General features: G+C 27.1%; 1 protein-coding gene across 2 annotated transcripts; it reads left to right on the top strand.

Moving 5' to 3' along the window:
* Positions 1–12,432: 12,432 nt before the first annotated feature.
* Positions 12,433–14,403, top strand: LOC107470502 (U-box domain-containing protein 25-like). 2 transcript variants are annotated; one of them, XM_016089904.3, is made up of 2 exons: positions 12,433–12,605; positions 13,005–14,403. In XM_016089904.3, exon 2 carries the CDS (start codon positions 13,035–13,037, stop codon positions 14,232–14,234), a length of 1,200 nt encoding a protein of 399 aa, XP_015945390.1. In that variant the 5' UTR covers positions 12,433–12,605; positions 13,005–13,034; the 3' UTR covers positions 14,235–14,403. The 2 variants fall into 2 exon arrangements, with proteins under 2 accessions (XP_015945390.1, XP_052111062.1); XM_052255102.1 differs by having other exon boundaries at positions 12,994–14,403.
* Positions 14,404–14,640: the final 237 nt, after the last annotated feature.

Here is a 14,640-nt window from a genome sequence, read left to right as displayed (position 1 = left end):
GGTCTTCTCTCTCCCAGCAAGCAAGCAGATATGCTAGCAATGGAGAACGGCGTTTTGGGATTGGCAACTTCAGAACGGCGACATAAGAACTTTGAGAATGAGAAGAGTAGTTGCTCTTACGGTGACGGGGTTGTGCTGTGAGGAGGTCGAGGACGATCGAAGATGTTAATGTGACCAAAGGAGATAGATAATGGACCGGTAATAGTAGACTTTCACTGATGCTGTCGTCCTTCATATCGTTGTCGCACCGAGATGCTTTCGATCGTGTAACTAATGAATGTGAGTTGCTACAAAGAAGGCATGGATTCAGATCTTATTCTCATACCCTTTTTACTTTGTACGTTTTGATTTGTCAATATTTATGACATAGAATGATTTACTAACATACAAAAATAAAATAATTTCATGCCTTTTCGATACTTCTTGTTATTAACAGTACCTAATTAGTGCATGTAACTATGGTCATTTTCCTCTTCTGTGTCATGTTTATCTTTTGTAAGACTCTAAATATAGTAAGATATATTGCTTCTTATTTTGATTTTTTAAAATTAAACTCCATCTTGCCATGTAAATGAAACACAATAAAAGTTAGCCGTTAATTACCATTCTAAATTTGATAATTATTTTATTAACTTAATTCAGATTCTTTAATCCTAAATATTTCAAAAACTTTCCTTTTTTTCTTAGATGGATTTTGATAGATACGTCAAAATTTCTGTAATATTTGCCAATAGTGAAGCTAAACAGTGCTATGACTCTATAAATATAACATAGATGATTATCATACTTACTCTTTATCTATATTGAAATTCATATTATTTTGGTAATTTTGTTGTGACGGGTAGAAATGGCAGCTAGGTAAGTTCATGTGCTATGTGGTGATTTTCATAATATTTTTTTATCTTTCACTAAATATGAGGACCTTGATTTTTAGGTATGATCTCATCAAGCGTATCAATGCTGGTCTAGAGCATAAGATGTGGAAGCTCATAGTACGTGTCATTAGACTTTGGACCGTCTCTCACTTTACGAAAGGCACCTATTACGATGGTTGTCCTTGATAAAGAGGTAAAATCTTCTCTTTGCATTTGAGATTTTTTTTTTCGTAATTGAGTAATAAACCTCATTTATCTATGACCCTATAAAAATAATACATTTAAGGGGAGACAATTCAATGCTCTATTAAAGGCATATTTGTTCCTATCTTTGAGAGCCTACTTGCTGAGGACAATGTGTACGTGGTCACTAATTTTGTAGTTGTTTTAAATATCATCAAGTTCAAGCCCAGTAGACACGAATTTAGAATCCACCTCAAGAGAGACATGATTGTGCGTCCGGTACAAGATTCTTCAGTTTCATTGAATGGATTCAATTTTGTTCAATTCGAAAAAATTCATGCAGAGTCTAAGGAAGATGGTTATTTAGTTGATAAGTACTTTGTTAAAGTAATCTATAACGCATGTGTTGTTTAATTCCTTGAAATCTAATTTTTTTAAGCAAAATAATTTATCGTTCTTATTGTATTATATAATATATATGTCTATATTTAATGTATGTTATTTGAATTGGCTGATTTATAGGTATAGTACCAAAAAAATTGTATTATTTAGTAAAATTTTTCTTTAATTCATTAATAAAAATGCTATTTGTACACCACAATCAACCACTAAAATTTACTACCAATGTATTTGTGTATAAATACATATGTGGTTTAATTTATTTTTGATGTGTATTTGTATTTCAACATGTATTTTATATTGGTCAGTGACTTTGGTGACTAATTTTAGTGTACACATAGCATAACCCATTCGTTATTGACTTTGTTTTCTATTCTTATGTATTTTATTTTAATACATTTAAAGACAAATTTCATATATAGAAATTAAAGAATTTGTGCCTTTAAAAATATTGTTAGTAATAAGTATTAATCTTTTTATTTTTTGTTTATTCACGAACTTCAATTTTTAGGTTCTAACTATTTATTAGTAGTCTTTTATTTTTTATTTTTAAGAAAATTAAAAAATTTAATTTTAAAATAAAAAAACTTCGGACAAAATATGTTATCTTTAGACAAAAATTTAAACAAATAGAGTTTTGTAAATATATAGATTGGTGCATTTATTTTGCTGATGCAATAGGTCAGTTTGCTTCTAAGGGTAACTTGGTCGAGTTCACAGGAGAAAAAGCCTTAAAGTTATATCACCGTAAAATTTAGTGGCTTTTGTTTTAAAATATTATTTGAAATTTTGTGCCTCTCTTTAATCTATAAGCATTGCTATTTTTTATCGGGGTGGACAGAAATTAAGGATTACCTTGTAACAGTCTTTTGCTCTTGACTTAGCTCAAATATCTGAAGAAATACCCGTGTTATCTAGATTATTTTTTTTATCAATAGTAGATGTATGTTTACTTGTAATTCTTTTCATAGTAGGAGTACATAAATAGTACATAATATATAAAGGGTAATAACTCAACAAATATATTTTTAAAAAATTTTTCATTCTTTTCATTTTTGCATTCCACGAAACCTATCACCACAAAATCCAGCATTTATTCTCGCGTTCATAATTTTTTTAGTTTCCTCGTCCAGTTTAAACAAAGCGTTAGAAGCAGCATTAAAATAAGATAACTTCTCCATATAATAGAAAATATACGAATGTTTCCATAAAGAATCTCAACCGATTTTATTGAATAAATGAAAGAAATATGTTCAGTTTTTTCGAATGATGACCCAATTAACTGAAAATTCCAATAGCAATTAAAATAAAATTTTGCTTTTGATTATTCATTTGCTTTTTTCCAACTGAATTACGTATTCCACAAATCTCACAAATATTCCATTTCTATTACAAACAACCAAATTTCAGTCTTCGAATCTCTTCCCCCACATACATACATTGTGCATGCTCTCTAATTACGAAAGACAACCCAATGTGAGACACTGTGGTTATTGATTTGTTTATCTATTTCATCCTTACAATCATCATAAACAAATCTATCCCAACTATCTTTCGATGTCCTTCACCTTTTATTATGCTATTTTTTATTGGGTGGATAAAAATTAAAGGTTAGGACATGCTCTTGACTTGCTCAAATATCCAAAAAAATATTTGTGTTATCTAGATTTTTTTATCAATTGCAGATGTAAGTTTACTTGTTGCAATTTTTTTATACTGGGAGTACATAAGAAATACATAATATATATAAAGTGTAATAACTCAACAAATATTTTTTGAAAAATTTTTTCATTTTTTTCATTTTTACATTTCAGAAACACCACGAAATCTATCACTATAAAACCCAACTCACGTCATAGTTTCCTTAGTTTTCTCATTAATTTAAACAAAACGTTAGAGACAGTATCAAAATAAGACAACTTATCCATGTGATAGAAAACATATGGATGAGTCCATAAAAAATCTCATAACCAATTTTGTTAAATAAATGAAAGAAATATATTCAATTTTCTCGGAAGATGACCTAATAAGCTGTAAATTCCGGTAGTAGTTAAAATAAAATTTTGCTTTTGATTATTCAGTAGCTCTTCTCCAACTGAATCACTATGTACTCCACAAACCTTCAACAAGCATCCCCTCTTGTTACAAACAACCAAATTCCATTCTTTGAATTTCTTCCTCCACATACATATTTGTATTGTACATGCTCTCTAATCACGAGACACAACCCAATATGAGACACCTGACCATCATGTGGTTATCAATTTGTTTATCTACATTATCATTCAAAAGGGTAAAGTCATCATAAACAAACCTATCCCAATTATATCTTCTAGTGTCTTTCATTCTTCATTATGTTGGCTTGTAAAATCAAGATTTTGTCGATATGATTCCAACATATTTTAATAGTTGGGGTCATATTTAAAAATTTGTTTCTCCTTCCTGAAATTTTCGCATTGGAGCACTCTATGAAAGAAATCTTATGCTCTAAACTATCAAAGTCATGATGTTGATGGTTTGATGAACTAGAAGAATTGAAAGAGAGGGAGAAAAGTAAATTCTTCTCATTTTAAAAAGAATGTAAAATCTCTTAAAAAAATATTCATTGAGTTATTACACCTTATATACTATGTACTTTTAATGTACTCTCACTATAAAAAAAAGATGCTAGTTATCCTTCAATTTTCAATCTTTAATCAGTCTTTTAATTTAAATAAAATTATTTAATTAAATTTTAATTAAAACACATTCCTAATTCGTAGCTAAACACATTGACTTTTCTATTTTTTAAATAAATATATTATTAATTAGATTTAATTTAAATTTTTTAACTAAAATCTCTCTAATTTTTTTATAAATTAATTAATTTTTCTTTTATTTTTTTATTTTCTCTCTCCTATTGAACCGATCATCTTCATCATCACTATTCACTATGTACAATGTTTATTTTCTATCAATTTTTCTGCTTCACTCGGTGGATTCTTTCTCTTTTTAGAGTAAAATAACTTCTTTTTCTTTCATTTATTATTATTATTATTGTTGTTATTATTATTATTTGCAATGTGTTTTGCCCTATTTATTTTTTCCTACCATATGTAATTTATGCACAGGGTGAAGAAGAAAGAATATAATAATTCAGTATGTATAGCAGTAACTAACGTGGTCTTATTTGATCTCAATAATAAAGTTGCTGCAAATAAAAAAAATATATTTCAATTTGTTTGAGTGAATCTCTCCAAAAAAAAATCAAAGTACCAAATAAGAAGAGCACTTACTCAATTTCAATTTTTTAATTTTTTTATTGTTTAGTATTTTAACTAATTTTAAAAATGATTAATTATGTAAGTTTATAACACATTTAAAATAATACAATTATATACAAAGTGTTTCTTGAACACATTCAAAATTATATAAGTAAAATTTAAAATTAAAAAATACACGTCCAAAATTATAAGAATGAATGCTAATTACTTTATTAACGCATCCAAATCCAAAACTCATGTTAAAATAATTTGTTTATCCATTCAAATTTATAAAATTACACAATAAATAATTAATTAAGACATCCGTAAGTCAACTGTAAATAATTGTGCTCATCATAAGAAGATGTAGATGGTATGTTTATAAAAATTGACTTTTTTTTTCAGTTATAATACATAAAATTATTAAGTTATATAAAATATTTTTGAAACACATCCAAAAAATCATAAATCTAAAATGATTGATTTTTTTTCATTTATAACACGTCTAAAATTATACAAAATATTTTTTAAAACACATTTAAAATCATAAATCTAAAATTTTGTTTTTGGATGTGTATTTGAATTATAATCGGTTAGTAATTAAAAATCTTAAAATCGAAACGGGAAATTTAAAATTTAAAATTTAAATTTCAGTTTTATTTAGTTTGTATTTTGGATGCGTATTTAATTTTAAAAAGACATCAAATTTATTTGGATATATTTGTTTTAATTTTTTTTATTATTGTAATAAAAGGTTGAATAAAAAACCATTTTTAAAGGATACCTAGTTGAACCTTAAAAATTAAGTAAAATTTGATAAAGTTTAAGTGGCTAAGTGATTATATAAAAGTTACGGCGAATCGGTAACTGTAAAATTCAAAATCGGATTTAGATTTAAATGTATATTTTGAAAAGAAAATAATAAGGGTTTCGATTCTTTGTGAAGAGAAGAAACAGCCATGAAGAATTATTTTTGGGGGTATAAATTGATTTTTATAAAAAAATTGAGTTTAATATTATAATTATATAAATTTTTTGAGTATTTTAGAAAATAAATAAAGTTCAGAGATAAAATGGATATTTTATAAAAGTTCAGGATTATTTTTATAAATATGAAACAAAGACTAAAGGTTTAAACATAATTCTACAAAATATTGAGGTAAAAAATAAAATATCAATGCAAGGAATTCGTGGTTTAGAAAGTAATTAATAAAAGTTTGAAAATAAGATTTTATAAAATAAAATTTTAAGAGTGTTAAAAATATTATTTTTATTTAAAATTACTCATTTACATTAGAGTAAATTATTATTATAATTATTATTTATCAAAGATATTATTTTATAAGAATATTATTATATGTATTGAGAAGAATAAAAATAAAGAGTAGTAAACAGAGTAATTTTAAAAGTTTTAGAGAGCACTGACTTAATTAAAGAACCTTATGTTTCTTTTTTCATAAGATATTTAGTGAAAGATGAGGGAATAATGTGAAGATAGTTTGAACTATTGAGGATAAATAAGTAAAAGACTAAAAAAGAGAGAAGATAAATGACACGTGTGATTATGGAAAGGTCACAAGATGGTGACGATGGTATGGTTATGGTGGCGAAGCATAAAAGTTAACAAGTTGTGGGCTTTGTACGTGAATGATTGTGAGGGACGCCCGTAAATATGTAATGACTTTCAGGAGAAGAGGTCAAATGCTTCAGTTGGAGAATCAGCGCCTGTAAATACTTACAGAGGTCATGTTTGACATACTTCAGCTGGTGGAGAATCAGCACCTGCAAAGATTTGGAACTTTGCAGAGGTTATGCCGCTGAAATGCCTTATTTGACTTGCTAGTCGGATTGCGTCGGGTGCGGGTCGAAACCGACAAATGAGCTCATTACCTGCGTTAGGAATAGACATGCATCATGTTGTTTGCACATTTGCATTTGGTTGTGTTTGCTTGTATTACTTCTCTGTGATTGTGTTGTTTGACTTGTTTGTATGTTAGTTTAGTTTCTCTTACTTGTGCTATTAGTTCACGGATGTATAGAGATAAAATGTTGTGGTTGAGAAATGATTATGTGGTTGAGAGGTGAAATATTGTGGTTGAGAAATGATTATGTGGCTGAGAGATGGTTAATATGACTAATTTTGTGATTATAATCTGTTCTGAGTTTAGAAATTTAAAGAAAAGTAATTAATTATCCAAAGTAAAACTAAAAGTATTTTTAGGAATTTAATAAAAATAATTTTATTGAGTAAAGTTAATTATTTGCCTTTATTCATTACTTTTACAGCATTTCTATTTCCTACTTAGAACGTGTGGTTGTTTCACTCCAAAATCTTCCACCTTTTTAGTGACACAGGTCCGAAAACTCAGTATGAAGCTGCGGATGATTAGTAGATTTACTTATGATTCCTGTTGTTTTTTTAGAGTTCTCACGCGCTTATTGTTTTAGTTTTTATTTTATCCAGAGGGATAGGTATTGTATTCGAGTTTTATACTAAATGTATTCATATAGCATTTATTATTATTAGTAATTATGTGATTATTATTATTTGAAGATCTTTGATATGTGGTTTTAATTAATAAATTAAAAACAAAGTTTTCTAAAAAATTTTTTAAAAATTAAAATGTAATATCAATATAAAGGCTCAATATTAAATAGATAATAAAAAAAAAATAGATTAATAATGCTTTACTTTTGGTACGATCACGACGTACTGAAAGTTGGGCCGTTATAATAATAACAATTAATAATATTATTTTATTAAAGCCATGCTAATTAAGGTTATTACACCCATATAAACTAAGTGATAGTGCTTCAAATAATCAAATATTCAGAGTAGTATTCTATGGCAGACAAAATAGTGTTCAAAGATTACTATAAAGTTATATAATTGGTGACCCTCTTTTTGTCAATTTGCTCTTTGGTCTCTTTCTCTATTCCCATTTCTTTTTAATTTGTTGCCAAACTTACCTGTTCCCCGGGGATCATTTATTTTAAGTTGGCTTTCTTTCCTACCCACTTGATAGAGATGTAGAGTATATTACACATTAGAGTAAATGGTAAATTAGTTTTCGAAAAATTATTTATTTTTTAAATTAATTTTTAAATATTTTTTAATTAAATTTATTTTTTAAAATTTTAAATTAATCATTTTAATTTTTTTGTTATTTTTATTGTTAATAACAGTGTTAAAAATTTGTTGATATAACACATTAAATGACACTATAATACACATTTAATAGTCTTGATTGATGGCTAACATGATAATTTTATGAAATTAGATCAAATTAATTCCAAATTGAAAAATTTTAATGCCTCAAGTTCTCCTCTCATTTAGGTTTTGATTTGATCTTATTTTATAAACTTATCATATTAATAGTCAATAAGACTCATATATTTATTGTATTATTACTTAACGTACCATATTAACAAATTTTGGTATTATCAACAAAAAAAAAACAAATAATAGAAAGACTGTCGCGATTAATTTAAAATCTTTAAAAAAAATTTAATTTAAAAGTTCTTTTTGAAAACTAATTCAAAAAACGAATAATTTTTAAAGAATGAATTTAACTATTTGCTCTTTTATATTAATAAGGTTTCAATAACATGTTAAATATTTAAATAACCTTTCAAAACATGACAGTTTATTTGTTTGTGGCCAATGCTTTCATAAATTATTAAAAACAAACACTATATATAATTATAAATTAATGTATTGTTATTAATATATATCTTTTAAAAAGAAAAATAAATTTTGTAGATTGACACAGGTTATTTTACTACGTATGTTTTCAGATTCTTTAAACGCTTACAGAAATATTTATAAACCATGCATGGCCAAAACAACATTCGAGTCAACATCAAAAACAAATTTTTGAATTCTTAAATAATAATAATAAACTGATTCATGTGCAATATATAATGAAAAGTTTGGCGGAAATAAAAAGCTCTTAGCTAGAGAAATGTTTTCTTTCACACTAGCTAAAAATACCAAAACACTCCTATATGGTTATGAAAATAATATATAATAGGCACCCACAATCTTCATTTACGAATGATAGTATGTTTTTCATTTGAGTAAACTATTAAAATGGTATTTAAAAATTTATATTATTGACAAAATAAACTCTAAAATATATTAACGATAAATAACTCTTAAAAGATTTAAAAATATACATGACAAAAAAAATTAAATATTAAATGTATATTTTAAAAAATGACTTTATTTTTTATGCAAATTTTTAGATTTATCATTAAAAAAATAAGATATTTTTATTTTTAAAATTTAATAATTTTTTGTCAAGTGATTTTTTTATTTTTTATTGTGAATGACTAAATTTTTTAAAAAATAAAAATAAAATCTAGAGATTAAACTTTGTTATGGATTTTTTTTTGCATCTTTTAAATATTTATTCGAATATTATCACAAAAATTTAGATTTGATGGACAAGTTATTTGTTAAATATAATTTTTTTTGTTACTTACAAAAAATATAATATTTATTAGTTCTACTTTTTATTATATTTTTAAATCATTCAGGTATTGTTTTGTCGATAACATCTTTTAAAAAATTTTTTGTCGACGATCGAATATTTTTAGTACCGAATTAGTAATTAACCCTTTTTATTTTGAGGAAATTGTTAACCAGTACCCTAAAGTTTAATTTATACCAAAAAAATTCAAAAGATAAAAAATGACATACAATGTGACAAAAAAATATTATATTTTTTATAAATAATAAATAATATTATATTTAGTAAACAATTTTTACATTTGATCTGAATATTTATTAAAACATTTAGATAACTAATTAGAAGTTGTATAAAAAAATTGGAGCAAATTTAATTTTTAAATTTTAAAATTTTAAAAAATAGAAAAAATCATTTGATATAAACTTATCAAACTTTAAATTTAAAAATGCTCTTTCTTTAATAATATATATTTTCAAAAAAATGTATCAATATATGATATATAATTTTTTTTATAATAATTATTTAAAAAAATATTAAAAAATCATTAGAATTTATTAATTTTGATCATTAGTTAATTATTAATATTTAAAAATATGGACTAAAAATATTTTATTAATTTATTAAATTAAAAAAATTAAATTGATGAATAAAAGTGATAGGCAAAAATAATTTTAAACATTTCTCTATATTTAATAGCAACATAATACTATTTGATAGCTTAGTCTAATTTTTTATAGTTAAAGGCGACCTAGCTGACTCGTTCAACCGGCAAAACTGGAAAATTTGGTGGTTTCTTTTTCTAGAATTGCGACGCACATGCACTCATGCAACTATGCAACACAATTTCTCCATTGATGACATTTTTGACTATTGAATGTGATCCCTTAACAAGTTTAATGTGGCATGTCACAGGACGGATTTAGAGGGGACGAGTAGTAGTATCGGTCTCCAAAATTTTTAGAAATTATATTTATATATGAGATATATATTTAAAAAAATAAAAAATATTATATAATTTAATATTTTTATATGTATTATTTTTTATTATGTGATAGATTTATGTCTTAATTGTTTAATTCACTAATATTTTTCACTTAACTAATTTAATATCATACCCTCGTGTCTTTGTAACTTTCAAATTAGTTTTTATATAATAATCTCTATATTTATTTTAAAAAAGTTATTTGTTTATTTTATATTAACATATTTAAAATTTATATTATTATATTAATAATAACTTACGTAGTTATATTTTGGTAATTACATTATGTACTTTAGATATTCTTTTCTTATAAAAATACTTATTTTTCTTCTAAATTTATGTTGTTGAAAGAAAAAATTTTATAAAAATATCTTATATCTTGTATTCTATAAAGGTATTGTGTCTTTCAAATAATTAATAATTTATCATTTATTTGTAAATTTTTAAAATCTTTTGAAAGAATTAATTTTAATTAATAAGATATGTGATCATTTTTAACTAAACACGTTATAAATTATTGGTACTTTATAATTTTATAATGTACTATTGATATTGTTATATTTTTTATGTAACTATCATATTAAAAATAAAATTGTGAAAAAAAATTATAATTATATATATATATATATATATTGATAAATTTTTTAAAAAACTAACTCTAATAACTATATGTTAATTATTTTTATGGAATGAAAAAATATTTATTTAAAATTCGACCCTTTTATACTAAACTTTCTGGATCTGTCCTTGTTTGGCATCCCATCCAAGCTATACAGTCAAAGTCTCTTTTTTTTATAATTAAAATTAAACACGTTAAAAAGAAAATACATTTTTCAGTAGATTCTCACTGGTGATACTCATGAGAAATAACAAAATAGGTGTAACTGTTTTTCAATTGTAAGTTTATGAAAAAGAAAATAAAATTAAAGTTATGGAATTCTCGTAAATATTTTATCAAAGGAAAAGACTTTTCAATCTCCACCTATGATGAAAAAGAAAAAAAGTGAACAATTCTTAGTGAAGCTACCTCTTTATCCTATTTTTCTTTTCTAATTTTTTTGTAATGAGTAAAGGACATACAAAAGCAACTAACCAACTTGAGGTAAACTGAAATGATGCGATGCTATATGATATTTGATATGACATTGATAATTATATTCATCATAATTTGACACCGTGCAACAAGCCGTGTATATATATTTCTTCAAGATCAATTTTGGGAATTATTAGGCTCCATCAATATGGTACTTATAATATATCCGAAATTGATGGCTGAACCAAATTTCAATTTTTAACTGCACTGTTAAGTTCAGGGAAGTAAGTTATAAGATAAGAACATGCAAGATAGAATATTCCTATCATGCAATATTGAATTTGAGCTACAATAAATATCCAACCATCTAAACTAGTGGTATCTTATTATTGCTCCTCTCATGAGACTTATGACTATCATTAAATTCAGCCCCTCCCTCTATTAAACACAGTACCAAGCAAATAATAACCCAAAAAGAGGTAACTTTTTTTTAATGAAATATAAATTGATATAATATAAGTGTCACATTTAGTGATAATTTGTAAATGATTTTCTTAGGAAAACAGCAAAAATATGAATTATAACTAAATAGTATTCAGAGGGAAAACATAATTAAATACATAGTCTGAAACTTAAATAAGACATAAAAAATCAATTACTAATTAAACAATTCGCTCATTCATTCTCATTTTATTTGTTAAAATATAATTAGAATTAATTAAATCAATTAACATTATTTAATATATCTAAATATTTATTATAAAATATTACATCTTTATTATTTTAATTTTCTTAACATCTATAAATACCCTCTATATTATCTCATTTTACATAATTAAAATACATACGAATCTTTTTTCTACTACTATCTCTTACCCTTTCTAACACTATTAATGATAAAAATTTATATATTAACTCAATCTAATACAATAACCCATCTCATATCAAAACCCTATTCATTTCTATTAGGCTCAGTCCCCACCCCAACCAAGAAATAAAATAAAAGGCACAACAGTTGTTTGCATTGCTTCCTCAACTCATAGTCATGAATTCAAACTTGAAAGACATAAACAAATAATTTTCCCTTTTGGTGGGTCAGTTTGACTGGATTGATAGAGAGTGGTATAGTAAGCTGGTAGGGACCATTCCCACTAATTATTATTATTATTATAGTTGCCACCCTCCCTCTAGTTTCTTTCTTTCACTAGGATAAGGTATTGTGTTTCTTGGACCTCTCTCTCCCTCATGTTATTTTTTCCAACTAAGATTGCACTTTTTATTCTTCTTTCTATTACTCTATCTCCACTGTCTTTTCTGTCAGGAAGAGAAGAACTCCAAAGCTTAAAGAAGAAACTTCCCACACTGCAATTCTCTTTTCTTCCCTTCCCCTCCATCCAATTTGGAATGTATGTAAATGTAAGTCAGTCCACCTTGTTAACTTTATAATTAATATAATAAATATAAATATTAATTTTCTTTATTTAGCCCCCATATACATGTATGTATATATCACTTCCTCAATTGATGCAATGGTCCATTTCTGAGTCCTCTCCCACCAAAGCACCATATAATAATATCCCATTATATTTACTTCCACTCACTCACCACTTCACTTTCTATTTCTTCCTCTGCTCTCTCTAATAACCAAAGCAGAAAGAAAAGAAAGAAAGAAAGAAGTTTTCTACTTTCTGATATAGGCATAAACATAGTGTCATTAGTGCCTCAAGAATATGCTTTTCAAACTTAGCTTTAAGGCTTCCAACATCACTCCACTTTTGATTTTTCTGTCACTCTGAATCTGAAGTTCCATTACAGATATAACAAGTTTGCTTATTCTCTTCTTCCATGAACGAGGCCCGAATTGAAATCACGATTCCACACTTGTTCAGATGCCCAATAAGCTTAGACTTGTTGGAAGATCCAGTGACACTATGCACAGGCCAAACCTATGACAGATCAAGCATTGAAAAATGGCTTTCTGCTGGTAACCTCACTTGCCCAGTCACAATGCAGAAGCTTCACGATCCTTCCATTGTTCCCAACCACACTCTCCGCCACTTGATCGACCAGTGGCTCCAACTTGGCCACCAATTCCACCCTGGAAACTCCGCAACAATCGATTACTTGACCAGCCTCAAACACGCTCTCCAGTCTCCTGACTCCTCCTTGGACCACAAGTTACAAGCACTCCACAAGATTCAACTACTCTCCGACGAGTACTGCTCCTTTAAGCGCTCATGCTTTAACCAACTGAGCTATTTGACGCTTCTATTACAACTTGTTTTTGAAACAAGATCCATGGAATTCACAGAGCTGGCGCTTTCTTGCATCGTAAAGTTGCTTCCTCTCGTGAATTTGGATCCGCTGAACATGATCAAAGACGAGTCGAAGCTATCAACGTTTGTTTCGTTATTGGAAAAGGGAACAACCAAAACCAAAACTAGCTTGTGCCATCTCATAGATTCAACCGCAACATCAACACAAACGCAAGAGTTATGTCACGTGCTTGGAAATTCACGGAAGGTGATAGAAGAGATTGTGAGACTAGCTCGCGAAATCCAGGAGGAAGAGTCATCTAAAGCAGGAATCAAAGCCATGTCAGCATTATGCAGCTTGCAATCGAACAGAGAGAGTTTGGTGAGAGGAGGAGCAATTGATGGAGTGATAGCATACATGTCGGGATCTGACAAGTTGCAGAAGAATTTGGCTCCAATGGCAATGGGGATAATAGAGAAGCTTGTGGTGTTAGAGAGTGGGAAAGTGGGAGTGGTGAACCACCCGAGTGGTATTCAAACGGTGGTGAAGATGGTGTTCAGGGTTTGCAACAACCAAGAGTATTGCTGTAGTGAGGTTGCTGTTGGGGTGCTTTTGGTAATTTGTCGTGATTATGGGGTTGCAAGAGAGGAAGCCATTGGAGCTGGGATCTTGACTCAGTTGCTTTTCCTTCTTCAGAGTCAGTGTGGTAACAAAACCAAGACCAAGGCCAGGATGCTTCTCAAGTTGTTGAGATCCAAGTGGAATCAGGAATCAAACAACAAACTATGAACAACAATCAACAATCTGTAGATCCATTGTGAATAATAATTAATTAATAAATTAAATCAAGCAGTATTTAGTTAGTTTTGTGGGGTCTTATTGTATTGATCACATTGTTGTTGCTGTGCAGTATTTGTATACCACATATATACTTTGTAATTATATATGATTATTGTCACCCCGGGGGATTTAATACTCAGTTTTGGGCCTTCTGGCCCTCATAAACTATGAACTTACTTAGCTTGAGATTATAGAAATTATGTTATTGTTGTTAATTTTCTAGTTTACGTACTTTAATTTAAGGAAGAGTATAGGTAAATAAAAAAAATATTAAATAATATGAATAATAGATACATCAGATGTTTATTTTATTAGGATGATTATTTTAATATTAAAATTTAGGTGGATAATTTAA

This window comes from Arachis duranensis, chromosome 10 (assembly GCF_000817695.3).
Source record: "Arachis duranensis cultivar V14167 chromosome 10, aradu.V14167.gnm2.J7QH, whole genome shotgun sequence".
NCBI classification, from domain to species: Eukaryota; Viridiplantae; Streptophyta; class Magnoliopsida; order Fabales; family Fabaceae; genus Arachis; species Arachis duranensis.
The sequence above is the reverse complement of the archived record's forward strand: the minus strand, read 5'-3'. Positions and strand labels throughout refer to the sequence as shown.

Excerpts from the sequence above, each read along its gene's own strand:
- LOC107470502 (XM_016089904.3), top strand. The coding sequence starts at position 13,035 with ATGAACGAGGCCCGAATTGAAATCACGATTCCACACTTGTTCAGATGC.